This window comes from Anomalospiza imberbis, chromosome 14 (genome assembly GCF_031753505.1).
Source record: "Anomalospiza imberbis isolate Cuckoo-Finch-1a 21T00152 chromosome 14, ASM3175350v1, whole genome shotgun sequence".
NCBI classification, from domain to species: Eukaryota; Metazoa; Chordata; class Aves; order Passeriformes; family Viduidae; genus Anomalospiza; species Anomalospiza imberbis.
Genome location: NC_089694.1, coordinates 16,568,125 through 16,594,807, shown reverse-complemented (window position 1 = coordinate 16,594,807; position 26,683 = coordinate 16,568,125). Strand labels below are relative to the sequence as shown.

At 48.5% G+C, this 26,683-nt stretch overlaps 1 protein-coding gene across 4 annotated transcripts in view; it reads right to left on the bottom strand.

Moving 5' to 3' along the window:
* The window catches only part of LOC137482666 (vascular endothelial growth factor receptor kdr-like), a 119,933-nt gene that overhangs the window by 72,611 nt on the left and 20,639 nt on the right, over positions 1 to 26,683 (bottom strand). For 3 of the 4 annotated variants that reach the window (XM_068205177.1, XM_068205180.1, XM_068205179.1), the window contains exons 2-3: positions 14,547 to 14,643; positions 10,803 to 11,005 (exon numbers count right to left, since the gene is read on the bottom strand). In XM_068205177.1, the coding sequence (XP_068061278.1) occupies positions 10,803 to 11,005; positions 14,547 to 14,643 (300 nt within the window). Of the gene's footprint in view, positions 1 to 3,805; positions 3,945 to 10,802; positions 11,006 to 14,546; positions 14,644 to 26,683 lie in introns of those variants that run through there. The other variant, XM_068205181.1, reaches the window with a different exon arrangement.

Below are 26,683 nucleotides of genomic sequence, written 5' to 3'. Positions count from 1 at the left end.
GATTTGGAAAACTGCTCAGTCACTGGAAGGGCACTGCAGTGTGAGCAGTGAGCTGCCCAGAAAGGCTTCCCTGGAGTCAGGACACGCAGTGACATCCGGCCACTGTCACACAAGGGTTGGAGCCAATGACCAATTCCTTGCATTTAGCACCAGGTTCATCCAAATTTGTCCAGAATGGCACATTTCTGTGCAGACACATGAAAACTGCATGGACTACCAGCTCAGGATGCTAAGATACTTCTGGGCCTTGGGAGCTCCCCTGTCCTTTATTTGGGAATATCAATATGAATTTCTTGACTGATGACAACCTTTGCTTAAGGAATGTCATGGAAATGCCCAAGGGTTGTCAGCTGGAATTAACCCTCAGAGAATCAGCTCAGTGCAGAGCTGGAGCTCCTTTGCTCCACAACCCACCCCAGTTTCACTGCCAACCACACCAAGGCAGGGATGGACACAGCAGAGTGGCCATGCTGTCTTTTGTGGGGTTTGCAGCTTCATTTCAGCCCTGAGAACTGGGAATTTTGTTCTTAACAGACAAAAGGAACCATGGGCTTCATCAGGAGGAGAGCAAGTGTTGATTGGAGCTGTGTGTGTGACAGGCCACGTGTGAGGTGATGGTGTTTCACAAAAAGCACTCGGGGCACTGTGCAAGGACCAGAGATGTGGGATTCGTCTGTGGACCCAGGACAAGGGGCTGAGGGCTGAGCACAAGCACTGGTCCCAAGGCAGATAAAGACCCAAAATCTGGATGACTTCTCTAATTTCTAGCACTGTCTTTTTATGCCAGCTTTTCTTCCACACCATTGGTTTATTCTGGCTGTGCTTTGGCATAAGGGCATTGCAGGAAACGTTATGTGAGAGAGATTAATTAGAATTAAAACATTAGATCTCTAATCTCCCCACATTTAGGAAGTTTCAGATACCCATCTGAACTTTCTGGTCAGGCAGGCCCTGGTTCTAATCAAGCCTTGAGCTGAGAAACCTGATCTTTGAACCATAACTTTGTAGTTTGGTCCAAGCCCCAAAACAAATAGGAAATATTTATACTCAGTCCCGTATCTCATGCACTTTCCCAAAAATGCTAAATTTTCCCGTTGAGTCACATTATTAAAATGTGTTTAGTGTTTATCCCTGCAGCTTAATCCCTCTGCAGTCTTGCTCTCCAGTTGAGACACACTAGGAGGTATCAAATGTGACAATATTTTTATTCTACTTAAAAGAAGACATTGGATAATTAAAAGAAGATCATTGGTTTATTTGTGATAGGAAAAAGCAGAGAAAGTAAATTTTTGTGTACTTGCAACAAAGTGCAAAAAGATGTCAGGGGAAATGTAATCACAATTATTTCTTGTCCTGTGGAGAAAAGGAAAGAACAAGGAACATGGCACGTGACACAGGATGGACAAGGGTATGGAATGGATGGAAAAGGGTATAAGATGGATGGATAAAGATACAGGCCAAGAGGAAATTTGCTGGAGAAAAAAGTTAGCTTCCTAATACCAAACTATTCACAATTCAAGATCAAATTTTGACTGAAAAGATGGAAGCACTGAATTTAAAACTATTTCTGCCAGTATTTTTAGAAAGAATTTCAGAATAGCACTGTTTGTTTAAGAAGTAACATAAATCAAAAGAAGGCAGCTAAGCAAATATGAAATAATCCTAAAAGGCAGGAAAATATTGAACTGTGCAGTGATTGATGCATCTTAGTCAAAACAGAATAAAATGTCTCAAAAATATTTCCTGTTCATGAAAAAAAAAAAAAATCAACCCCATTCTCCACCACCTTTCCCAAACTCCAAGACTCATCTCTACCAAATTTTCAGATTCACAAGAGACCTAAAATTAATCTACCTTTTTCCAGCTGCAAATAGGACAGGTATGGTGCTACTGATTCACCTAATGGGAAGGGAAGCAGGGCATGTGACAGAAGCTGTATTCAGTCATAACTGATTTTTAATAGCAGCCTGCTCCTGAATTGCCACATGTCCTACCAGAGGCTGCAGATAAACGATCCCAGATAAGCTACAATCTGAATTAGTAGCCAAACTAGATAAATCTGACCTTCTACCATCACTCTTTGAAATCTTGATGGTATCTTGAAATCATAGTGCACTTAAGAGCAGCAAGAGACAGTTTCTGGGTGATAAAGACTGGGAAAAGGAAAGGATGGCTTCAGCTGTGGTGATTGTTTATCACTCGTGGGTGTTGGGTCTTCTGGGCATCATTCTCACTGTGTTTAAAAATAAAAAAGAGAAAAAGGTTTTCTATTTTATGGTTCTCCTCTTTGCTAAGCCAGTGGGGTATCCTAGAGCAGATAGCTGTGATTTGTGTTATCTCAATGACTCGTGTTATCTCACTGCTTTGTCCAGTTTATACCCAAGCTTGGAGAGTTCTCTGCCTATGAAAGGGCTTTTCCCTCCCTGTTTCCATCTGCAATATCAGAGCTCTTAAACAGGTGGGGATACCTGTGGGTGGATACCTGTGGGAGCCACAGGGATTGGCCCAACTGGTCAGAGCAGGGTGCTAATAAAGCCAAGGTTGTGTTTTTGAGCCCTGTTTGGCCATTAACTTAAGAGCTGGACTCCATGATCCTTGGGGATCCCTTCCAACCTGGAATATTCTGTGATTTCAGCTCCTGGAATGGGGGTGCTGCCGTGGCAGCAGGTTGTAGGGCTGCCCTGCTACAGGTTTGCCATGAGAGCCCATCCAGGAGGTGAGGGCTGCACTTTGGCCATCAGGGGACAGTGACAGGGCCAGGCAGCTGCAGGGGAAGGTCAAGCACCTGGGTCTGTCTCTGAGGCCAGGGAGGCTTTGTTTCCTTCCCTAACTGTGGAACTCTGTGCAAAAGGAAAAAAAAAAACAATGTCGGAGAATCCCAGAATGGGTTGGGTTGGAACCTTAAAGCCCATCCAGTTCCATCCCTGCCATGGGCAGGGACACCTCCCACCTTCCCAGCTTGCTCCAAGCTCCGTCCAACCTGGACTTAGGCTCTTCCAGGGATAGGACAGCCTCAAGTATCTCAGTCATCAAGCACTAAAGAGCCAAAGGACGCGGAGAAGAGCTCAAACCTTGTGTGTCCTGCTCCAGCTGCTCCAAACCCCCTGCTAAGCAGGAGCAAGGAAATGCCATTGGGAAGGAGAGACTTTCCAGCACTTTCCAGGCAGCTGGACTGCTCACTTAGCAGATAAGCAAATATGAAGTGGCTCTGCTTTGGGGCTTAACACAATGGTAAAGGATAAATTCTGAGCTAATCAACTGCCAGCTGATACCTTTGTTATGGTTTGTGCAGACAAAAAACCAGATCCTTCTTGAAACCCCTCAGTAGTGCAGACTAACGGTGGCGTGGAAAAATGATCTGCTGGAACATCAGGAGTGTCACTGCCAGCTTTACAGCCATGCTCACCACCTCCAGTCCACCAGCAATCAGTTAACTCATTGTAAAAAAATCTCTCAGAGACAGAACTTCTTGAAACAAAAGGGACAGGGTCACTTCTCTTTAAAAATGATAACCTCAGCCTGGAGGAAGATCTCCAGTTCCAGGTGGTGTAAATCAATTGCACTCAAGTGTTGCAATCTGGAGCGCTGCGGCATGGGAAATGCAGGTGTTGTCCTCTCCGCAGTCACCAGCACTGAACTCAGAGGGGAAATTCCTCAGCAAAGAAACCCCTTATGGAAACAGAGTATTTCCCTGTAGCTTGGCACATCTGTTCCTCCTGAGCTGGGAAGGTGAAATGCCCTATGAATCTCACCCAGAAAGAAACACCCAGCAACTCCCAGAGGATAATTAAAAAGAATGATTTACTGCAGGCTGCAAAGCTCGTTGTGCGTGAAGACAGACAAGAGCTGAAGCACGGTGGGGACTTTATCAGCTGCAGCCGCAGCTCGGAGGCGAGGGAAAGGCCCCTTCCACGGGTCTCAGACTGCATGTCTGGCTCCCCAGGTCAGTGGAAGTTTGCAGGAAGCTCAGGCAGGCCAGGGTGTTGCTGTTTCCCCAGCAGGGCTCGGCAGGGAGCACAAACACGCAGCCAAGGAAGCCGTGGCAGCGGGCTGGGGAGGGAAGGGCTTGTCCGGCCCCGGGGACGGACAGACAGCAAGCACGGAGCACACAACAGCAGCTCTAAGGTCAAGTGTCGCCAAGAACATTGTTTTCCCTCAGGCACTGAAGCCCTTCACGTTGAGATGTTCGTAGGGACCAGGAGGAGATGAATTGCCGCTCGAGATGAGCTTTGGGAGGGTCTTTCCAGCTCAGGGGGGCAATCTCGGCTGTCCCCTCACACCTCCACAGCCTGGAGCCGAGGGGCTTAAACCCCTCAGCGCTGCCCTCAGCATGTTGTAGATTCAGTCTCTTCTACAGCTCTTTATTTCCGTGTCTGTGCCTCAAACCTCGTCCTGACACACACAGAGAGGATTTTTTACGGGATTTGGGGTTTTTTCACTCCTGCACCGTGACAGCGATTTGTCTGGTGGTATTTGTCTCACAGCCCGAGCCCCGGAGCTGACAACGCCTCTCCCTTCAGGTGCTGCCAGCCCAGGAGGATGATGAGCACTAAATGGCCTTTGAGGACAGCCATTCACGGCTGTTCACGTCCGTGAAATTCCTCAGCATTCTCATTTTGCCTCTCGCTTTGTTCCAGATAAAGATAATTCCCTCGCCCTTGCCATTTATTTTCTTCACTCAGCCATACCTAAGCTGGGGAGCCTGGGCAGAGTTTCACAGGTTCTTTAAGTTCATGTTTTGACATAATCCCCATGAAGTTTGTCTTCATCAAGGTCAGAAAGCATCGAGAGGAGGTTTATAACCTGTTCTTTACAGTAATAGCAGCATTAGCAGTGCAGTGACACTTTGGGCAGAGCGTTTTGGAAAGCTTCATAAGGAAACAGCCTGGCCTGCTGAATTCCCCCTGGTGACCCATCAAAGCTGCCTTTAGGTACAGGAGTAACTCCTATAAAGGCACTTGTTTTGAAACTGGATCTTTGAAAATAAAAGACCTTTCAGTTTGGCAGGCCAATGAAAAGAATTGGTGGTGGAATGTTTAGATTAAACAGAAAGCTGAATATTTTCTCTTTAGGCAAAACAAAAGTGACTGCAAAACCCCCAGAAGCCATCCTGAGTCAACATGAAGCATTCTGTTTTGGTCAAATGAAATGCATTCTTCCCCTGGAGATTACTGTTATGAACACAGGAATATTTGTAGAGAAAAAAAAATATTACTCTAAAAAGTGTTAACTTCAAAAATTCTAGAAGCAAAATGCTTCTTGCTGCCAAGCAAATAAGGGCAAAATGGAAAGATTTATTTTTTAAAAATCACAACAAACGCCACAGAAAAAGAAGCCTCCATGCTTTATCTGGAATTATGTTTCAAAGAGAAGAAGAATTTATAAATTCTGACTCCCCCACCAGATTTTAGGCAGGTTTGACTATGTGGAAAATACTCCCTAGCTTTACCTGAAGTCCCATTAAGAACAGGTCTCCCACCCTGGGGAAGGCTCAGCAATTAGCAGCTACTGAGTGGATAAAAACCAGGAAGGAAGCAGTGAGGGAAGTGTGTGTGATTCTGGCCTTTGGGCTTTTATTTAGAAATTCTTGATTCATGAGGAGGGATCCTCTGTCCCTGCTGGGCTGTCAGGAGCTGTCACTGCCAGTGCCAGGAACTGGCACTGCTCACTCATCGCATCCTTCAAGTCTCCTCTGCTATAAAGTGAGACCCTTCAGGACGTGATTTGAAGATACTGAATGCCTTAATTCAGAGCTAAAAGCATCGTGTTTTTCCCTTGGATGCAGCCCTCAATCCTCGTGTGTCCTGCCCAGGGCACAGCCTGTGTTCCGTGTGCTCTGACACTGAGCTGGGATGTGCAGCCAACCCTCCCAGCACTGCTGTGGGCAGGGACAGACACTTTATCTGCAGGGCACACAGCTCAGCAGCTGCCTATCTCAGCTGGCCCAGGTCTGGCAGCAAGTCTGCAGCCTCAAAGAAAGAAGAAATGCAGCTCCAGCTCTGTTCCCACTGGTAAAATCTTGGGAAAAACGAGCCAAAGCCCAAAGCTGTCACCCAGCCCTGCAGTTCTGTTTCTCACTTTCAGATTATCTCTGCGAACTGTCAAGAGGATTAAGGAGGCAGGAATCAGCTTCAAAGAACATCAGAAGCAAAATACGATCTCAACTGAGGGGCACTTCCATGCACTTCCAGCCTCTTTAGATACCTCGTGGTGGGAAAGGGATGAGGCCGATGGGGCTGCTCATCCCTGGGCTGTGGCTGATGTGAACTCCACCCTGCTGCAGCACTTGGACCAACTCTCCTCACTCTCTTGGACCACACTCTTCACTCCTGCCCTTCCCTGGAGCTGACCAGCAGGGAGATGCTCCAGCAGGACAAGTTGTGCTTGGATGCATCCCCCTTTTCCCTCTGGAATGGCCTCAGCAGGACTCGTGCTCCCATAAAAATGTCAATCTTGTTTCAAATTTGATTTCCAGTCCTCATGCTCTGGCCTTCTGTCAGGACTGCACTGTGGTTGGTGCCTTCATGGTTCCCACATGGGAACTGTGGCTCCTTTAAAAGGAGCCAGAACTCAGATTTTCTGTGGGGTCATTCTTCTGGATGTCCTGTGCTCTTGTGAACACCAGAACTGAGAACCAAACATGTGGAGCAAATGACTCCCTCAGTCCTGTGTTCCTCACTCACACCACCACTGAGGTGGTGAAACACCAGCAGCTGATGGCTCTGTGTGGGGACACACTGTTCAAGTGTTCACTGCTTAATTGTTCACTGTTAAAATGTTTGTGTGTTCAAAGTAAGCCCCACTGGAATGAGCCGGAATTGGGGAATACACCCTGTTCTGCTCAGCCCCTCACGGGCAGCCAGCACGGGGCTCACACACACAGCATTTTCTACCTGTTGCACTCAGAGGAGGTGGGACTGGTGTTTCTGAAGCAGTTATTTGAGAAGCAGCTCTATCATGGCCATAATTATTTCAAGAAATAGAATAACAGCCCTGCTTTGCATAAAAGATGCTGAAGGATGTTGCTGGCCCCATACACTGAGGAGGTGCCTCTTTTAGCCCTGCAGCTGTGGCAAAGCAAATGCCATTGGGGGGTGGGCAGGAATCCCAGCTTGGAAACCTGGAGGAACTTTTCCAGACACTCTTTGGCAAGATGTGCCCAGCTCCAGTGACCTCAGCACTGGAGTCACACAAGGTGGAGGCAGCAGGACTGGATGGGCTCATTCCTTCCTCTGATCACTGACTCAGGGGTACAAAATGTGCAGCAGATCCTTGACTGTGACACAGGGGCTGCTGGGGGATCATGGAGCTGAGGCAGGATTTGAGCCAGGAGCTCTTCCAGCTGACTCCCCCAGCACTCTGACTTTGCTGACACTAACAGTATTTCAAATAGCTGAGAGCTGCAAGTCCTGACTCCTGTCTAGACTGGAGCCTGGGGTAGCCCTTTGGGAAGGTGGAATGAATCTTTGCTTGATTTGTCCTTTTTTTCCTCCTGTAAGCCATGTTAAATTTTATATGTGCTGGGAATGATATCTCTGTGTGTATGTGAGACAGGAAAGGCAATGGCGTATTGGAAAATGTGGGATGTGGGACCTGGCATGATGGAAAAGATATGGAGTAAGGGGTGGATGCTGACCTGCTTTTGTCTGGGATTGAGATCGTTTTTTTCTAGTTGGAACAGTGCTGTGTTTTGGATTCAATATTAGAATACAGTGGATAACACACCGAGGGGACCACTGTCAAGAGAACTGTCTGTATTTTCACACAGCCTGGCCTGTCCCTTGGCACAGGGATCCCAAAGGCTTCAATAAATGAGGATATTCCTCACAGGGAGGTGTCCCTTGGTCAGGAGGGGTAACTACAGAAGGGAGATGGAAGCAGATGTGTCTGGGTGGCTGTGGCAGCATTTTCCATGGAGCTGCCACTGCAGTGTGGGACCAGACCCTGCCTTTCCCTGCAGCGATTGTCCCTCAGAGCTGAGATGGAATTAACTCAGTTAAGAACTCCCAACTATTTCTGTTCCAGCCCTGGGCTACTCTCTATTTCCAACAGGGAGATGGGCAACAGGAGAAGGGGTTGTCTTCCTTTTCAGTGATGATCCTTGGGACTTGCAGCTGCAGCAGGAGGCAGAAAAAGCCTCAGGAACAATTAATTCAGGATGAAGCTCCTGAGCTGTGCCTCCTTCAGTGCCCAAGCGCAGCTGAGGAGTGGCAGCTGCCCCTCCTGACCCCAGGGATGTGCAGGGTCACAGCTCCACCACCCCACAGGGAGAGCTGTGAGTGCCAGGCCCTGCCAGAGCTCACAAAGCCCTCAGGGAGGCTGGGAAAACAGGAGGCAGCACAGGAAATAATGGCCAATAACAGGGCTTCCGACACAATCATGTTCTCATTTTGGTGTCGAGCAGCCGGCCTCAAATGAAGGGAAAAATACTATTCCCCTTCCTTTTTTGGCAAACCTTGTAACCTCAAAGGAATCTCCAGCCTTCAGGGGCTGGCTCCACGTTTTCTGCCTCCACCTAGCACAGCCTCATGAACACCCCACTGAGCACTTGCTCTCTCCACAAAACATCCAGAGAGATGAGCTTTGGGCCTCACCCCTGTCTGGCACTGCCAGGGGTCTGTGAGTTCCTCACTTGGAGACAGCTGCTGTGCTTCTCAGTGCTCCCCAGACACTGTCACAACAATTTCCTTCAAAAGGCATGTTTAAACATTGAAGAAAGCCATAGGTGTGCTCTGAACTCCTTGTTTAAGTCCAGAGCAGTTTCCTCATCCCCAGGACAGCCTGCTGGCTTTCAACAAATATCCACAGGAACTGAATGGCAGGAAGAGCATGCCCTGAGGACAGATCCATGCTGAGGTATAAATAGCTCCATTTCACGGGGCCAAGCAGCTTCCTCAGCCTGGCAGGCCAGATCCCAGCAGGAACCTGCAGCTCCTGGACTGAGCTGCTGGGGCAGAGCCCTGCTTTGGGTGCACAAGACTAGCCAGAGGATTTTCCACCCACTTTTCCTTCCATGGCTTTTCAAGCACAAGAGTCTGAGTAAGAGCTTTTAGAGCAGAGAGGACATGGGACACAATTAAAGTGCACCTGAGAGGGTGATTTTATGCTGTTTGTCAGTAGAACCTTGGCAAGCAGGAGGACATCCTGCCTTTTTTTTTAGATCAGCTCTGTTCTAAGAGCATCCCTGGTGAGGCATTTCATAACTTGGGATATTTTCTTCAGGAAAATGCTCAGGCAGTCCCAAAAGATCCACAACGTTTCCTGCACGTGCTCCTGCCACAGAGTAATGAAGGGCTGGGTAGGCAGCCAGGGCACTGAATCTGGACAGAAAATTGAGTTTCCTGGAGCTTGGGACAGGCTGGGTTAACAAGGTTGGACCTGGGGCATCTGAGCTGGCTGTAATGGGAAAAGGAAACAGCTCAGCACAAGAACCAGGGTGGATCAAGCAACCAGAGCACCAAGAAAAAAAAAAAAAAACAACAGAGAAAGGAAATTGAAAGGGAGAAAAAAAATGACTTCAGAAACTAAGAAGTAATGCCAAAAAGCCACTTTCCAATTAGAGGAAAACTTTTTGTGAAATCAGGATAAGGGTAAAAAGGGACTGTTTTCAACAGGCAGGAAAGTGTCACCCACATGAATCGATCAGGTGTATTCACCTGGAGGTGCAAAAGCTGAATTTAGCTGTGGGCATATCAGAGTCCCCTGGGAGACGGAAATCGCTCCTTGTGTTGCTTCACCATCATTGGCAACACCCTGAGAACCTGAGTCAGAGCTGGCAGCAAAGATTTGTGTTTTCTGGAGGTGTAGATTTGCAGCACTCTTCAAATAGCATCAGACAAACTCACTGCCTCTACAGCATTTGTGTAAGAGGATTCAAAGAACCACATTTTAGCTTTTACTAGGAAAATGAAATTCATTCATTCACGTGAGTATTTGTGGGGAAGTGAAGGCTGAGCCTATCCAGCACCAGAGGAGTTCATGTCATCTATTCAAGGCACTAAAAGTCAGCTCAGCTTCATCTGAGGAGTCACAATCTCAGCTTGGAAGATCCAAGATGATTCAGTGTTTAGTAATGCATTTGTCAAGTAGATTTGAAAAAACCTCAGCATTTGGGGGGAATATTCTAACCAAAATTCCCATTGTTGGAATGGTGGTTCAATCGGTTGCATTCACTTAATCACAGAGGACCATGCTCCTCTGAAGTTCCTGCTTCCATTAATTCCTGGATCTGAACTCAATGATTCTGAAATGTGGGGGAGAGGCAGCTCAAAGGGAACAAAAATGAGCATTGGGGCAAGTTTTACAGCAAAATATATCCAATGCAGTCGCCCAGCTCTGCTAGGAATGTCTCACAGATGTAAGGACAAATGTGTAGGAGGAGAGGAATTACAAAGCATCCTGCTGGGAAGGTCCATGCCTGGGGAGGAAGGGAAAGAGAGAGGGCTTGAGCATTACGGATGAATCTTTGGAAAAGCACTGTGACAGCAAAACCCTTTATGACTGAAGAATTTAGTTGTAAAAGGAAAGGATGTTTAAGGAAGTATCTGTTACTTGGGACACTAAACTGATGGAACAGTCCAGCTTTCAAGTCCTGGAACTGAACAGGCTGGGTAATCTCTGGTTCTCACATCCATGTCCCTGAGAATTCAGCTGCCTTGAAAACCCAGATGCATTTGGTCTGTTCAGAGTGTCAGAGCTGCTGCTTCCTCCTGGGCCGGTGGAGAGGTGGAAGCTCCTGCACTGCTGGTTCTGCCTCACGCAGCTCCCACAGCCCAACACCATTTAAAAAGTGGAATTCTTACCTTGGACAAAGACATAGATCCTGGCCACGAGCCCCTGGTGCTCGGGGGTGCTGCTGAGGGCACAGCTGAGGTAGCCGGTGTCATTGGCCGTGGCTCTCCTGAGGACGAGCTGGCTGCAGCTCAGCCCGGGGACATCGCGGCAGCCGCTCATGTGCACCCGTGGGTTGTCCTCCCTCAGCTGCCAGCTCACAGACGGGGCTCCCCTGCCAGCACAACACATCCAAATTACACAGGATTCCGGCAAAATTGGGGCTTCTTTCTGGCCAGCCGTTCCCAGTGCTCCTGCCCTTGTCATTCCCAAAAAAATTGTGAAGGTCTCTGAGTATTTGCACTTCCACCCATCAGAAATTGAGCTGGATCACCCTACACTGTTCCCCAGACATTCCTGAAATACTCAGTGGGAGTTGCAGCAAACTCCTGGAGAAAAGTTTCATTTCTCTTCTAACACACTGCCTGAACACAAGTTTGTTTTTATAACACTGCATTTTAGCTACTTCAAACATTACAAACCATCAGATAAAATTATATGTTTGTTCGAGGCAGAGGATTTTGCATATTTTAACAGCTAAATTAATGTATATTTTCTTGCACTGAGGCTGCATGGAGAGAGGAGGATATTTATATAATTTTTCATCACCTTTCTTGCTTAATCAGCAGTGACTCAGTCTTGATTTTTGTGAAGGACTGAAACTAATCAGGTTACAAATCTGCTCAGGACACATTTTTTCCAATTTCCCATATGATAGCAGCCAGAACATCAAGCCAGGAGGGCAGAGGATGCACATTCCCTCTACCTGACTCCTCTGCTGCCAGATCTCCAAGCACAACTCATGAAAAATGCAATTCCATGGAGTTCAGGACAAAAAGCAGGGCCTGGATGTCACCTGCTGTAGGACCCAGAGCTCCCAGCTGATCTAAGTGCTGGATGTGCTGGAAGCATCAGGTCATGGCAGCAGGAGCTCCTGGAGCTCTCTCTGAGGGCTCTGGGGATGGACCAGAGCTACCACACAGGCCTAGGAGATGAAGATCATGGTGTTTTTTGTAGCAAACCAGTTTTCAGTGTGGAAACTGGCGGGTTGGGGGTTAATCTCCTCTGTATTTTCCTGGGGAAAGAAGTTGGTGTTGGAGAGAGGGAATGGTGTGTGTGCTCTCGGGAACGGCTGTCCTTCTCACTCAGAGAATTCCCACTGGCATTTGCTGAAGAAGGAGTGAGAACCCCTGGACTGCCCCAGCTCATGCTGCCAGGGAGAAATCCAGACCAGACACGCTGACCCAGGACTGAGATGGCAAAGCCCAAAGTGTGTATCTGTGAAACTCCCAGCTAGCCAAGAACTCAGAGCTCCAGTGGCCTGCAGGGTGCAATAGGTGCAGTCAGAGCACATTTGCCAGGACATCCAGTGACATTTCCACAAACATCCTCTTGGCCCTCGTTCCTGCCCGTCCCTCTGTCGCCTTCCTGGAGAGCAGGCGGACATGGAGCTGGGCTCTTGAGGTCATTCCCAGCACAAGGCTGACGGAGAGCATTGGGAAAAGTGGGAATATCCTCTCTTCTGAGCAGCCTCGCCCTTGTTCTTGGATGCTCTGATGTCTTGGACAACCCCATCCCACGTAAGAGCAGCTTCCCATTGTCCTTCCGATCACCCAGAGCTCTGGCCCACCCTACCAACGTCACTGGTGACTCCAGGACTGGGATTGCTGGCCAGGAATAGAGAACAGAGCCAGTTCACATGGAGACACAGCTCCCAGCACGTCACCGTGTCCCTGCTCCTCGTCACCCACTCCCCCTCTGGTGTCCATCCAATTCTGCTCTGGTGGCTCTGCAGGGCAGCACTGGGATTTCACACCTGTGTTTCCTTAATTCTTTCCCCCTCTACATACATTATCCTGGTGGATAATGTATCCTTTGGCTGTTGCTTTGGGATTTTCACACATCTACCAGAGGGCAGTGGCAGCAGCAGCTTTGGCTCCACTACCACAAAGCCGGAAATCTTGGCAAAGAACCTCAAAAGCCTGGAGCTGAAGGGAGGATGGACATGCCCAGAGACTTGCTGGGGCTGCTGCCCCACACATCCCAAAGGCCCCTGGAGGCACAAAGAATTCCAGAGCTCCCCTGGGCCAGGAGCTAACCCGTGAGTGTGGCGGAGGAGGCAGGAGGGCAGACATCTCCAGAGGGCCTGATCCAGGGAATCTTGCATTCAGAAACCACTTCTCTTCCCAGGTTTTGAATCAGCTGAGCCAAGGAGCTGAAGTGCTCCAGGCCCTGGTCCCATGTTACACCCCATGCTCACATCCTTTTGTGTTTCTCAGACCTGTCTTGGGGATTTCTTTCTTGCATCCATAAAGCAATGTGGGACTGAAGTGCTCGTAAATCCTTCAATTATTTATTCATTTGGTGATACAAGAATAGTAGGGTGCTCCTCCAGCTTAAAAAGGTGGGGGATGGAGAACTGCTGGGAAATGTTCATTTAATTGGCCTGGGGCACCTCAGGGTCTTTGAGTCCACACAGGTTTTATGGAGAGCACCACTGAGATGTTAAAAGACTGCTTAGACTTTATTGCCATCATATTTGCTGTTTGCCAAGCTAAAAATACCACTGGAAGGTTGTTCTGACCTCGTAAGCCACATGGCAAGCTGGAGGGATTTGGAAAAAAACTGCCAGAAGACATCCCAAATTTACACAGGCTGAGCCCATTCACCTTTCACTAATAACAAAGGATTAAATAGTCTGGGACAAAAATCAGAGGGGACATGTCAGCGTAACCTAAACCTTAGATTAATCTTCTCACTGCTTTTTTTTTTTTTCCTATTTTCAGTAACTTCTGTTGCAGGAAACCATCCAGGTAGAGGCACCAGCCAAGGGAACCTTGCAAGAAGGTATAAAACCCATGTGTGTGTGAGAGAGAGAAATTGTGAGAGTTTGTGTTACCATGAGCTTTTTTCCTACAACACTCTCAGAGAAAAACCTGAGAAACATCCTCTGGCAGTAGTGAAGTGTAAAAATCCCACTCAGAACAAGTAACACCTCCATCCATCTCAGTCTGAGGCCTTTTGTGGGACCCAGCAGCTGCTGCGTGTTCTGGCACAGCAGAGTGCTCTGGGTTTGCTCCTTCCTCGTGTGTCAGCTGTATCCCCGTTCTCAGAGCATCCTCTCCCTATCATCACCAAAATCCTGCTGGTCCTTGCATGGCTGGTGGCACACATTGTGCCAGGACTGAGGTGCTGCTGTGATTTACAGCAGTAGCACTTTGGTTTTTCACAAGTCCTGGTTACATTTGATTTAAATAACAATGTTTAAACTGGCTGGGTCTTTGAATGTACATACCGTGACTGCTGCTTATTTAAGTGTCTGTGATGGGCTAGGTGGCAGCTCCTGGTGATCTTGTTTGTTGTTTCCTCATGGAAGGGGAGCCAAGGAGTGATTTTAGCTGCAGAGGAGCTGAATCTGCCCCTATTTCAGAGAGGATTTCCAGCCATGTCCTCAAGCACGGCACATCCCGCTCCTGTGAGCTCTCCCCTGTGCTGACTCAGGGCTTTGCTTGGGCCCCTGAACAGCACAACACAAAGAACTTGGCCAAGCTGACCCCAGACTCTCCTCCCTGCTCTGTCACAGCCCATCCAACTCCCTCCACACAGCCCCGGCTCCCAGCTGGCCGAGCATCAGGCTCTGCTCCGTCCTGGAGCTGTGCTGGGCCAAACCAATCAACGCAAGGACAAAAATGCAGCATTTTTTAAGCAAGCCTTACCAGCATTTTATTTTTAGGGTGTCTCCTGGTGAGATGACAATTTGGTCCTTGGAAATGCTCAGCCTTGGTTTTTGAAGAAGCTCTTCCTCAGCGAGACCTGACCCAAAAAAAAGAAGAAACCATCATTAGTTTAGACGGGCTATTCAGTGGCGTCAGAGCAGCACAATGCACTCGAGGCAAACTCTTTGTTTTGTAAATAGTTCCTAATTTGGGGGCCCACACAGTGCTGCATTTATCCTTGGTCAGGAGATGCCCTCGGTTTGTTTTTGTTTCCTTTATTCCTCTCTGTCTTTCCTGACACTGAGCACCTGCATTTGTGCCAGTAGTGTTTTGAGCCAGCTTTATTACTGAATTATTGCAGATTTACGAGAACAGATCTGTGTCAAAAGGATTTTGCACACATATAAAAGTGGATGGAGTCAGGTCCCTGGGAGATAATTTGATGGGTGAGCTCATATATTACATTTTAATTAATGGGAGAAGAGAAAACAATAATTCTGGGGAGCAGCTCTGTGAAGCACCTGTGATATTAAAGGCAAATTGAAAACCTGGTGTTTCCCAAATCACCATTCCCAAATCCTGCATCTGAGCTGAACCCCAGGTTCTGCGGGCACTGTGGCTGGGGTAATGCTCCCAGGGGAATCTGTGATTTTATCAGGTCTCTGATGACCAGGAGCATTAATGACGGCAGTGACAAAGGTCTCTCTCATCATCTTCTGGCCCAGGAAATGTCTTCTGCCTGTGGAACTGTCCCCAGGGACAATCTGAGTGTTCATCTACAATGAGACAATGTTCAGAAAGTGAAACTGAGAAGAACCAGAAGTAGAGGTTGGCCAGGCTGGTTGCTTTGTCCAAATTCAAAGTAACATAATCAAGGAGAGAAGAAACCAAGCTCTGATAAGGATCTCCACTTCCAAAGCTCTGACATTAAAGCCTGTTTTCTTTCCCCTCCTGCTCTTCAAATTTCTCTCTTCTCCTGTGCCTCGAACTCGATAAGCCAGCAGTCCTCACTGGGCTCCCAGCATGGGCATTATTTGCAGCAGACAGGGAGGTAACATATCTGGCAGAAAGAGAAACACTAGGCTTTAACTTTTCAACTGCACGAAGCAGTGATTTTCCTGCCCCCACCTCTCTACTCTCATCTCTGAGCTGCTTGATTTCAGTAAACTGCTCTTTGCCTGGCATCAGTGTGGGGAGTGACTCACTCCTACTTTGGAGTCTCTGGCTTCTTCCAGGAGCTCTTGGAGTTCCCATCAGGATCTCAGTGGAGGCCAAGTAATCTCATGGCACCACAGAATCCTTCCAGAGGGGATCCTGCCCAGAAACCAGGGTGCTGGAGTGCCCTTGGAGCCCCTGACCCTTCCTACAGACCCTGGCTGAGACTCTGAACCAGTGTTGGCCAACAAAGACAGATCCAGCCCACTCCCCCTGCGCTGGCACTGCTGCTCCATCTCCAAGGTCCTTTGCAGAACAAGAAGTTGGAGTCTGGCCAACCCCAACTCCCTCCAGTGGCTCTGTGTGACATTATTTAGCACCTCCAAACTGCTATTCCATGAAATGCTGGGCAAGCAGAGCAGCTGGAGGCTCCAGCCCCGCAGTTCCCATTTATTTGGGAAGCACTGTTATTCCTCAACACCCTTGAGATGGCACACACAGGGAGCAGCATCACATTGAGCTGAGAACCAACAGAAAAAGCCCCAAACTCTGCAGGAGGAGCCACTGCCAGGCAAGCCCAATCCTTGCTCTTGGCTCCCAGTCCCTTCTGGTTTCCAGGCAGAGCAAGTTCCCACCGGGAATGGGCTGAGCCTTGGCACAGGTTCTTTCATGGTGCTGAGGCATTTCACAGCCCCCTCAGACTGACTGTGCTGAGCTTTGCAAAAATGCTCCAGGATATGGCCAACAGCTTCAAATTTGTCTGTCAAATGCCATTAATCTGCCAGCTGAGGGGGGTTTGGGTCCCTGTTGCTCTCCCAGGACACTGCTCCTCCCAGGGTCTGCTCTGGGCTGTTAATGCTGTGACTTCAGCCAGGACTTAGAAAATCCTGGGGTTTGAAACAAAATTATTTCTCTCCTCTTGTGCCTTCAGTTGTTCTTAGAGCTTAAGGGGGGCTCAGCTGGTGCCTCTGGATTTTAGCTCTCATGAGCAAGTGTGGCACTGTCAGAGGGTCTGGGGTCAGAGCCTGAGCTCTGTTCTGACTGCAGAGTCTTCAGGCTTTTACAACATTTGACACTGTTCTTGCTAAGAGAAAGAAAAGTATTTTTCAATTATTCTGGTTTTGCTTCTGAGTTACTTCTTGCCCGAAGTTTATTTTGGCATCAGGAGCTGAAGAACAGAATAAGCAAAGTGGAATTTCAGTGCTTTTCTACTCCATAGAGGACAGGAGGAGAATTCCTGTGCCACACACATCTGGTCTCTGCTGGCAGGTGACAGAGGGATTATATAAACACAGCCTGTGCCCCTTCTGCCACACCACTGCTGAGTGGGCTGGGAAAAGAACATTTTGAGGGCAAAACAGAGAGAGTCGTGGGGGCAAGGTCAGGCTGTGCTAGGGCAGAACACCTAATGCCAAACTGGCAGAGTGAGACCTCACGATATCCCTAATCTCCCCCGGTCCCTTTAGAGCTAGACTGGGCAAAGCTGGGGACAGCCCCAGGGTGTGTTGGATGAAGAGGAAGCATGTGCTCCACTTTCATATTTGTTCTCTGTGTTTGAGAGATTCATGCCTTTACGAAGGTGTTAGGATGCTGCAAGGGAGAATCAAGCACATTCCTTGCAGTGCACCCCCTCTTTTCCACAGCCCTGCTCCTCAACCTTTGTCCCTAAAGCCAGGACCCACAGCCTGCCCAGGGTGGGGTGGGAGACCTGCTGGGCTGGGTCCTGCTGAAGCTGAAGTGCTCTGATTGCACTGCTCAAATTCCAATACTTAGGCCTAAGAGAACATCGTCCTCTCCTTCCTGATAAATAATTTTGGTCATGCTCTAGGGCTACAAGGGACATAAAATTAAAAGTGAGCCGTCATTACTGTGTCATGACCATGGCAAAGCTCCTTGTGAGAGCCACAAGAAAAGTCTTGGGTGCCACAGCTGTCCCTGCCATCCCCTGTGGAGCTAACCCTGCTCTGAGTGTGCTCCTGGTGCAGCATTCTTCCCTAGATGCCCTGGCATGGTTTGGGATGAGATGCTGGAGTGACAGTCCTGCAGGTCTGGCAGACAGCTCGTGTCCTCCTGCAGAGACACAAAGAGGTCTCAGCAGCACACCCCCTGTGTGAGCCACGGGGGAAGGACAGGCTCCTCCTGGGAAGAGACACCTCTGCTCAGGATCCTCACTCCCTGCCCTGCCTTGGTTGTTGCCAGCACAAGTTGGCTCCAGCAAGACAAGAGCAGCACCTCCAGCCTGGAGATGCCCCTGGAAAGAGCTCAGGTGAGGACAGAGCCTCTGCCCAGAGCCTCACTGCACCATTTCTGACTCTGGGAGTCCATTCCTACCTCCAGTTCAGGCTTTAACATTCTGCTCTCGGCGGTGAAAACTGCAAACACAGCACAGCCACAAATCCTTGGGAGCAAAATGTGAAAGGCTGACTGATACATTATCCAGGGGAGAAAAAATATATTGAAAATGGCTTTTCCTGGGATAATCTGATTTTGCAGCATGGCCAACATTAAACATGGGAGGCTCCCCAGGCAGTGGGTAATGGGTGACCTCCCTCACCTCTCTGTCAGATGGTTTCCAACTCCATCTCACTTGGCACAGGGAGATCCCTCCCACGCACAGCCTGATGCTCCATACTGGGCCCAGCAGTGAGCGTGGATAAAAAGTATTTTTAATCTCTGTTCCTAATTGTAACAGTCTTCCTCCAGGCATCCTCTGGGCACTGCAGCTCTCCCTAGCAGAGCCCTCACAGATGGTTGTGAGCCTGGCAGTGCCTGGCTGTGGCTCAGTGACAGCTCAGGCAATGTGATCCCTGATTAAGGATCTGGGGATCCCTTCTGGCCACAGGGAGAGCAGGGGGAACAGAGCACACACAGCCTCTGCTTCAGGTGACAAGGAAATGCTTGCTGGGCATAACAGAGTGCTGTGCTGGCAGTGAAACGAGGCAGGTTAGAGCAGGGATGGCATGAGGGCTTGGGCACACAAACAGCTTTGTGCACAGGGGTGAGCTCCATGGACTGTTCCCGTGTGTAAAGGCACTCCTGTGCAGAGAGCTGCACCCAGGGCACCTCAGGGCCCCTTGGAAGGGGCTGGAAGTCAAGAGTTTGGAGCTGATTTGAGTCAGGGAAGGAGGGTGACAGATACACAAGGTTTAAAATCTGTTTTGTCATTGCTGAGGATGAGCTATGAGCTGTGCTTGCCTGGCAGAGCCTGGACCAGAAGCTCCAGGAACCCTCTGGACCCTGGGGCTGTCCAGACACCACACCCTGCCCTGGTGACCAGTGAGAGGTGACCACCAGTGACTGGGGTGGTGCAGAGGCAGAACTGCCCCTCCCCTCCTCCCAGAAAAACTTGGGCAAGGCAGTTCCTGCGAACAACTCAGTCCCTGCTGCAGAAATGACACCCAGGAAACGACAATGTTCTCCCCTCCGAGCTGCCAGGGCACCTCATCACCAGCACAGCGTGAGCACACCTTGAAATGAGCAGGTGCCCCTTTGAAAGGGTATTTTCATGCTTCCATCCCCAAGGAAATCTATTTTTGCTGGAATTGGAGAGCTCCGGGATTCACTGAAAAGCCATGTGTGTTCAAACCAATGGCCTGTAATCATTTTAGGATTTATTTCAAGGTTACCCCCATGAAAAGAGAAGACACCACAGCACTGCCAGCATTATTGGATCACAAGTCTTGCAATATTTGGTGTTTTTATTAAGTCTTCAGCTCCTGGAATCAGCTTTTACTTGTTACACTCAAGTGGTTTTCTATTATTTTTAAAGGTTTAAAAAGACAGTAGCAAATAACTACAGAGACCCATCTCCACGCCTCCTTTTGTTGTGAATTTGGACATAGGATTTTTGATTCTCCTAGACATTAATGAAATGTTTTGTGCTCTCTATGCACAATGCAAGATCTTCTAAATGGAATGTTATTGACTTTTCCAGCAGAGGGGAAGGGAGGCTCTTGTAGGGAAGGTCTTGGCTGTAAGTCAGAGAAAAAACTCCCAAGTTTTGTCTTTTCTGCTGGCTGGTGAATTCTGTATGGAGGCACTGATGGGAACTGAGTCAATACAGAGGGCAAAGGCCCCCATGATGGGCTGCAGGTGGGGAATGTGTGGTTCAGAACTGCTTGGGGAAAACTTCCCCTCTAGACCTAATGTGGTTTGAGTGCCTCTCTCCCATTTCCTGTGCTCAGGGAGCTGCTTTGGGTCAAGTTATTTGCTCTCTCAATTCTCCATGAGTCTTTTGAGGATAATAATTTGTCAGTGAAGATTTAAACCCTTCATCTTTTCCTGTGCATCTCCACTGTGCGAAACCACCTTTCCTAGAGCAGGAGGTGAGAAGGGGTTCAGCCTCTCACCACCTCTGGCCAGGATCCTCTCCCTTGCCTGCTATTCCAGCTGAACTATTTTTAAGGAAAACGGTTCATCAGCTTTTAAAGATTCTCTATTTCCTTTGTTTGTTTGAGGGGAATGGTTACTAGAAGCCTCTCTTCCTGTGGTTTTCCTTGTTAAAATAACCAGGAGTCCCCCAGGATGGCTCTGCTGTGGGTGGGCACAGAGCTGAGAACCTCCAGGCCAGAGCCAAAGCTCCCCTTCCTACAGAAGCTGAAGAGGTTTGTCCAAAATTAAATGAGCAATCACAAACTCATCAGGAGAGATGGCAAAGGTTCCTTCAGGATATTCAAATGCAAGTTTTAACCCAAGACTACCTCTGGCAAAGCAACAGGATTCCTGTTTCCATTGATTTTCCCAGCCAGGGAAGGCAGGATTTGCTCAGCTGAGTCACGAGAGAGGGGAGCAGTTCCCACCCGTTCCTCTGTGCCTGCTGCAAGTGGAAGTTTTGTGTGGCTCAGGGCAGTTGGAGTGTAAATGATCCGAAGTGACAACAACAAAAAATTAAATCATTAGTCTGGAGCGGGGAGACATCAACAACAGCAAAGTAAAAACAACTGCTAAGTGGAGAAAGTGTTTGGAGATAAGATAAGGCTTTGGCCCAGCTTTTGGGATTTGTTCCTACAAGGCTTTTCCTCAGTCACAGAATGCATCAGCATTTCCTGCTGAGGTGGCACAGGCTCACCCTGGTTTCCTCCTGCAATCAGCAAAACCCTTCAGCAAGGCCACCTGATTGCTCTGGGTGCTGACACACAAACCCTGTGACCTTTCCTTGGCTTTTCTGCAATCCAAACATCACCTTTGGGGTTCACCTGCACCTGCTCCAAGGCAGCCCCTGGAATTCCAATGCCATGGCCTTTCCTGGCTGTCTGTGATCTGGATCACTGGATCAGCTGCAGATTTATGGGACGGGGTCACAGAAAGCAGCTCTAGGTCAAAATTGTTTGGTCTTGGGCAGTGGCAGCTCATTAATCAGGGCCATTGTTTTCCCTCTGACACCACAGAGAGTCTCAGGGAGTGCCAGGGATGTCACCAGCCCGTGCTGCTGGTGAGCTGGGGACTGAGGGGACATGTCCTCGCTTTGGGACTGGCTGATAAGCCAGGAACTTGGATCTACATGGAAAATAAACATGAAATCTGGGAAAGGAGGTGGCAACATCTGCAATCATCTGCCAGGCACTCAAGCACAATTTGAAGTATTTAGGAAATGTGGTAATCTCATGTTGATGGAAAAAAGGCTGGGAATGTTGTTATTTCTTGATCCAAATTATGGCAATTCCTCTGGGAAAGAGAAGACCTGGCACATCTCCATGATTAGGAAATATGCAGACCCAGTGGGAACAAGATGCACAAAAAAGGAGCCCTAAATACTCTAGGGGGAAACAAAAAAAATCCAAAAATGCGAGGTATGAAGCTGTCTTTGCCTCTCCCCCCAGCATGGTCTCCTGAGAAAAGCTGGAGGGCTGCAGATCAGTGTTTCCAATGATTCCCAGACAGGATTACTTCATCAGCGCTCCAGACATAGCTTTCCTTCCTCCTCACTGGCCATCCCCAGGACAGGGCACATTCCTCAGGCAAAGCTGGGAGTCAGGAGGAGTGAGGGCACCCAGGGGGCTGCAGGATGACCCCTCCCGGGGAGCAGCCCTGGCCAGAGCCGGACACAGCTCTCTGTGCTGCCTCTGGGTCACCCTGTGCTCCCCCTGCCCACCCCAGCCTTTCACCTCCTCCCAGGGAACTCAGGGAGCACTTCCTGCACTCCAGAGCTATTCCAGCATTTCTCTGGAAGTGAACCTAGCCAGATTTCTTCCCTTTCTCCAGAGCACTGGGTAGGAAAATGGGAAGGTGGAAGGGGGAGTGGAGGGACAGCACCAACTTCTGCTCCCTGTGACAGGGACAGCACCCAGGGAACAGCTGGATTTGTGTCAGGAAAGGGTTAGGTTGGAGACCAGGAAAGGTTCTTCCCCCAGAGGGTGCTGGCACTGCCCAGGGAATGGGCAGGGTCCCGAGGCTGCCAGAGCTCCAGGAGGGTTTGGTAAATCAGGTGGGATTGCTGGGGGTCTGTGCAGGGCCAGGGCTTGGACTGGATGATCCTTGTGGGTCCCTTCCATCTCAGGATAGTCTGTGATCTATCTCTGCCTCCTCTGGGCTCCTTCCAGGCTTCCCTGTGTCCCTGTGCCAACTCCGAATTGTCCCCCCCAGGTGACCTCCTGGCGGTTTATGTGAGTATGGATGGATAGAGCTGGAGATTTTTATGGCTTGTCAGCCCAACTGTTCCTCACAGCTACAGACACCAGACCTGGTCCAAGCTGTAGTTCCAGCTTCTCCAAACCCTGCACTGAGCTGCCTTTAATCTAATCAGAATCCCTCTCTGCAGGTAATTTGTATGTGGTGAGTAGTTACTTACAAAGCTGTGGATGCTAAGGAAGGAATGCTTTAAAACACTTCTAGTTTAATTACTTGATTATTTTAAGGAGTATCATCAGATCTGCTCATTTAGCAAAGGTGACAGGTGAGGCTGAGGAGTCATCAGCAGTAATTCATGGGCTTCATGTGTGCAGCACTAAACACTGTGCTCACTCACACATCAGTGGGATTGGATTTGGCACCTCTCGAAATTTCTCTCAAACTTATTTGTTTTGTACAGCTGCAAATAATGAAAGCAATTGTTGGGCTGACTCAGTTCCAATAACTATTCCCCAACCTACTCATGTACACAGAGAGGATCAGTCACTCTTGAAATCCATCCTGAGATGAGCCAGCTCCTCCCATGCAAAAACAAGCAGTAAATCTCTGTTGATTCCAGTGATTTCCCTCCTGTTCCTACCCAGTTTCACTCTTTACACTGCACTTTTTAACCTGGAATAGAAGGCTTGCCTACACTCCAGGGTGGATGTTTTGTTGAGGAGAATGGACTTCTTTAAAGTTAGAGCAGTAGTAGAGAAGTTTTCAACAGGTTTTCTATACACTTTTATACCTTCTTCATAATTTCCTTTTGAAGTGACAAGAAATCAGAATTAAAAAAACACCAACCCTTTCCTTTTCTGTGTGGCTGTGATAGGTTAATATTAATTTTTTCCTTATTAATCACATCACTGCCCAGGTATTGACAGACCAGAAATGTCTGCGGTGGTTCCTTCACTGTGGTGGCACTTCCCAAAGAAAGGACACGGTGCACCGGGAGTGATGTAGCGCAGGTGGGACACAGAGAGATTTGAGGCAGGTTTTATCTCTCTGTAGATAAGAAACTGCCTTATTTCAGTGTTTAGGGGCAATGCAATAACCCAGGCAGGCATCAGCTCTTAACTGAGCCCGGCTGCCAGCAGAGGTCAGGATTGAAACTGGCACCAGAAAATGTTAAGGAGGGATTTCCCTGAGGTTTACATGCAAGCTGCTGTCAGTGGGGAACTGAAATTTTTGCCAGAGCTCAATACAACAGTTGGTTTCCCACGTGTGGAAAATCTGCCCTGGTTGTAGAGAGCTGACCTGGTCCCTGACATCTTTAATCAGTTCACAATTTCCAGCAGTAATTTAGGGCAGCCAGACTTGGTTGAGAACCACAGCTTTGGGGTTGAAAAGCAATGCTCCTATAAATTCACAGCAAACAGATGCAAATGAACTTTTCTCAGGTTAAAGAGGTTGGTAAATGAAATTTCACTGGGCCACAGCACACAAATTAAAGCACTGCCCAGCATGAACTCCAAATGAAGTCCCACTTGAGGGGTGCTAACTTTGAACTTCACCTGGCCTGGCTATTTCAGTTCTTAGGACATTCATTTCCAGAGCAATTTTCCATGTAACACGAGGCAATAGTATCAAGTGAAACAGTATTTCCAAATACCCAGTCAACTAAATCATTGTCCTGTGTGTCAGCTTCTCCTTTGATAATAAAATACGATGGTAATTCATCCTAAGACCAAGGCTTTGGAAAACTGTAACATGGATCCCCTGGAGAGGCATTAAAATGTCCAGGGAAGAAGAGAGAGAAGTTACAAAATCCCTGACACTGTGATTTAGCAAAATCACAGTGTTTCTTTGAAAGCATTTTTTGGTCTTTTTTACCAGCACTCAGCCTCTGCCTGGATGTATCAGATCATGAGGATGCTCACTCGCATCCCTCCTCCACCATCTGCAGACTAAATCCATGGTTCCCAAATTTTCTTCTTGTTCCATCATCCACTTGCACGTGAGAGTGTTGGAAACCCCTGTAACTACCTATCCTCAAACCCTGTACAGAATGAGATTTATAAGATCTGGAAAAATAAAATCGAAGCCCAACGGATGGGAATTATCAGGAATGGCTCATAATTGGGCCTTTAGGTGCTGCCATAACAAAACTGTTGGAAAGGGGAGTGGTTATCAGGAGAGGTTGGAATCAAGGCAGGTCTGATACCAAGGGCAATCATTTATCTGCTCCTTCTGTTGGCAAGAGTCTGGGGAGAGGAAAGAAAACCTTCCCAAGATTGTTCCATCAGCCTGTGTAATTCACCCTGCAAAGGAAGCAGAGCTGCCAGCCCTATCTTTAGGAATATTTAGAATTAGAGGAGATAAAGTGCTGGGAGATGTCCTTCAGAAAACATTTGCTGGTGCTCCACATGGAACAATCTCTGAGAGCTCCAGCTGCCACATTTGGGGATTCTCTGATGTCCTGCTGAGTGGCCAAGCAGGGCCTGCCTCGACGTACAGGACCCTTCCCTTTCCAAACTTCTTTGGTACTCCCTCAAAGGCAGAGTGGATATCTCAGCTCTGGACTCAGAAGTGTCCCCAGAGCAGACCTCAGAGGGGACTGGGGATGTTTTCCAAGAAAGGCAAGAGCTGACTGAGGAATTTGGGTGAGGTTCTGCTGAATGACAAGAGGGTGGATTGCAAAACAACCTCTGATGGTGCTCCAGGGTTAAACCTGACTTGCCATCAAGGAACATGACTGCCCAGGAACACCAAATAATTATGGGAAAGCTGCTCAGAGAGATTCCAACTTTCCTCAGGCCACATTCCCCAAGGTTTCCTGCTTGGAGCCTTGCTGGTGTGGGTCCAGCAGTGATCTCTGCTCCTTGGAGACACTGCTGTGTCCCATAGGCAGCACCACACAAACCCTGGTGGAACCTGGGCAGTCCCCATTCTCTGGCCTTTATTCATTCTCTCCATCTCTTTCCTCATCCCCAGCCCTCTTTTCTAAGAAAAAAAATGAGCCTGCATGGAAAGGCTTCTTTGTAAAGAACATCTGTGTCCTCCTGTGTGATGAATCACTGACCTGCAGAAGGAGCAGGCCAGGGGAAGGCCACGAGAGGCATGGAGCTGAAATCAGAGCAGGGAAGGTGGATGGGGAGGGTGAAGCAGAACAAAAGCCCACCCCTGTTAGCATTGTTGGACCATTTCTCCTTGAGCTATAAATCCAGAAGCAAATGAGCCAGAGCCTTCTGAGGTCAAGTCAATTGATGTGCCACACTAAACAGAGATGGATTTGAACAAATACAGGGGTTGGACGTGTCAGGAACATGTGAACGCTCAGTGTCAGTAAAATCTGCTCGGTGGGTAATTACTTTGTTTTCTTAGTTTCTGAGCTGTACCCATTAAGAAGCAATGGGCTGAAGCTGGCTTTGGACTTGACGCTGGAATCTGTTTTCGATCAGCTCCGTGTTCCACTTCTGTCGGCTTTGTGTGCCTGTCTCAGGAGGTTTTCCCTTTTTTTCTGGTTTGTTTTGAAGGATAGCAGGTTGCTATTTTGGGAGACAAGATAAAAGCTGTTTGCTGAGATGGGGAGAGGGAACCTAACCATCTCCTTAAAACCAAGCCCGATTTCAGTTACATTTCCACAGCCCCGGGCGAGGTTTTGTTACCCTGTGCCTACAGCCTCCCTGGCCAGCTTGGCCTAACTAGGTCTGGTTTCCTCACTGGTTTGCATTAAGCTGGAAAGTACCAATCGGGCCCAGGGAACTGGCTGCAAATCATTTGGTGAAATCCTTCTTAATGACAAACTCCATCAGGCCGTGGATCAGGGCTTCAATCACTTCCTCAGCCTCCACCGCACTCTTACCCTGACGTGACCCCAACTTCTCCCCTGTTTGTGAGGCTTCTCCACAGCTGTGACATAATGTTTTTGATGGCAGGCTTTGGAGGAATTCTGCTTGTGGCAAAGCAGGAATCTGCTTTGAATTAGCCCTGCACATATTTATCAAGTCTGCATAGCATGGCTGCCTGTTGACAAAAATCCCTTCTCCTGTCCCCCGCAGGTTCCCACATGAGCTCACTTGACCCACAAAGGTTTGGAGCTAAAGCAGTTTTTGGTGGCTGGGAGAAGCCCAGAGAAGGGCCAGCAGGTGGATGATAGTCCAGGTGTGATGCCCAGAGCCAGGCTGTGTTTTTAGTGCCAGATCCTGCCTTTTGGGTGGATTTGGGGGTGCCCAGGACTCCTCTGCCGTGCCTGGAGCCATTCCCTCTCTATCAGGTTAGTTGAGTTGCAGCACATCAGTTCCTCATCTGGAAAAATAGTGGCCCAGGGAAGGGGGTTGCATAGTGACCTGGAAACAGCAGATTTGCTTTGTGGGATTCCTGATTTTAAAGGTGCTTTACTGCAGCTGCTTCCAAGAAAAGCAAACACTGCC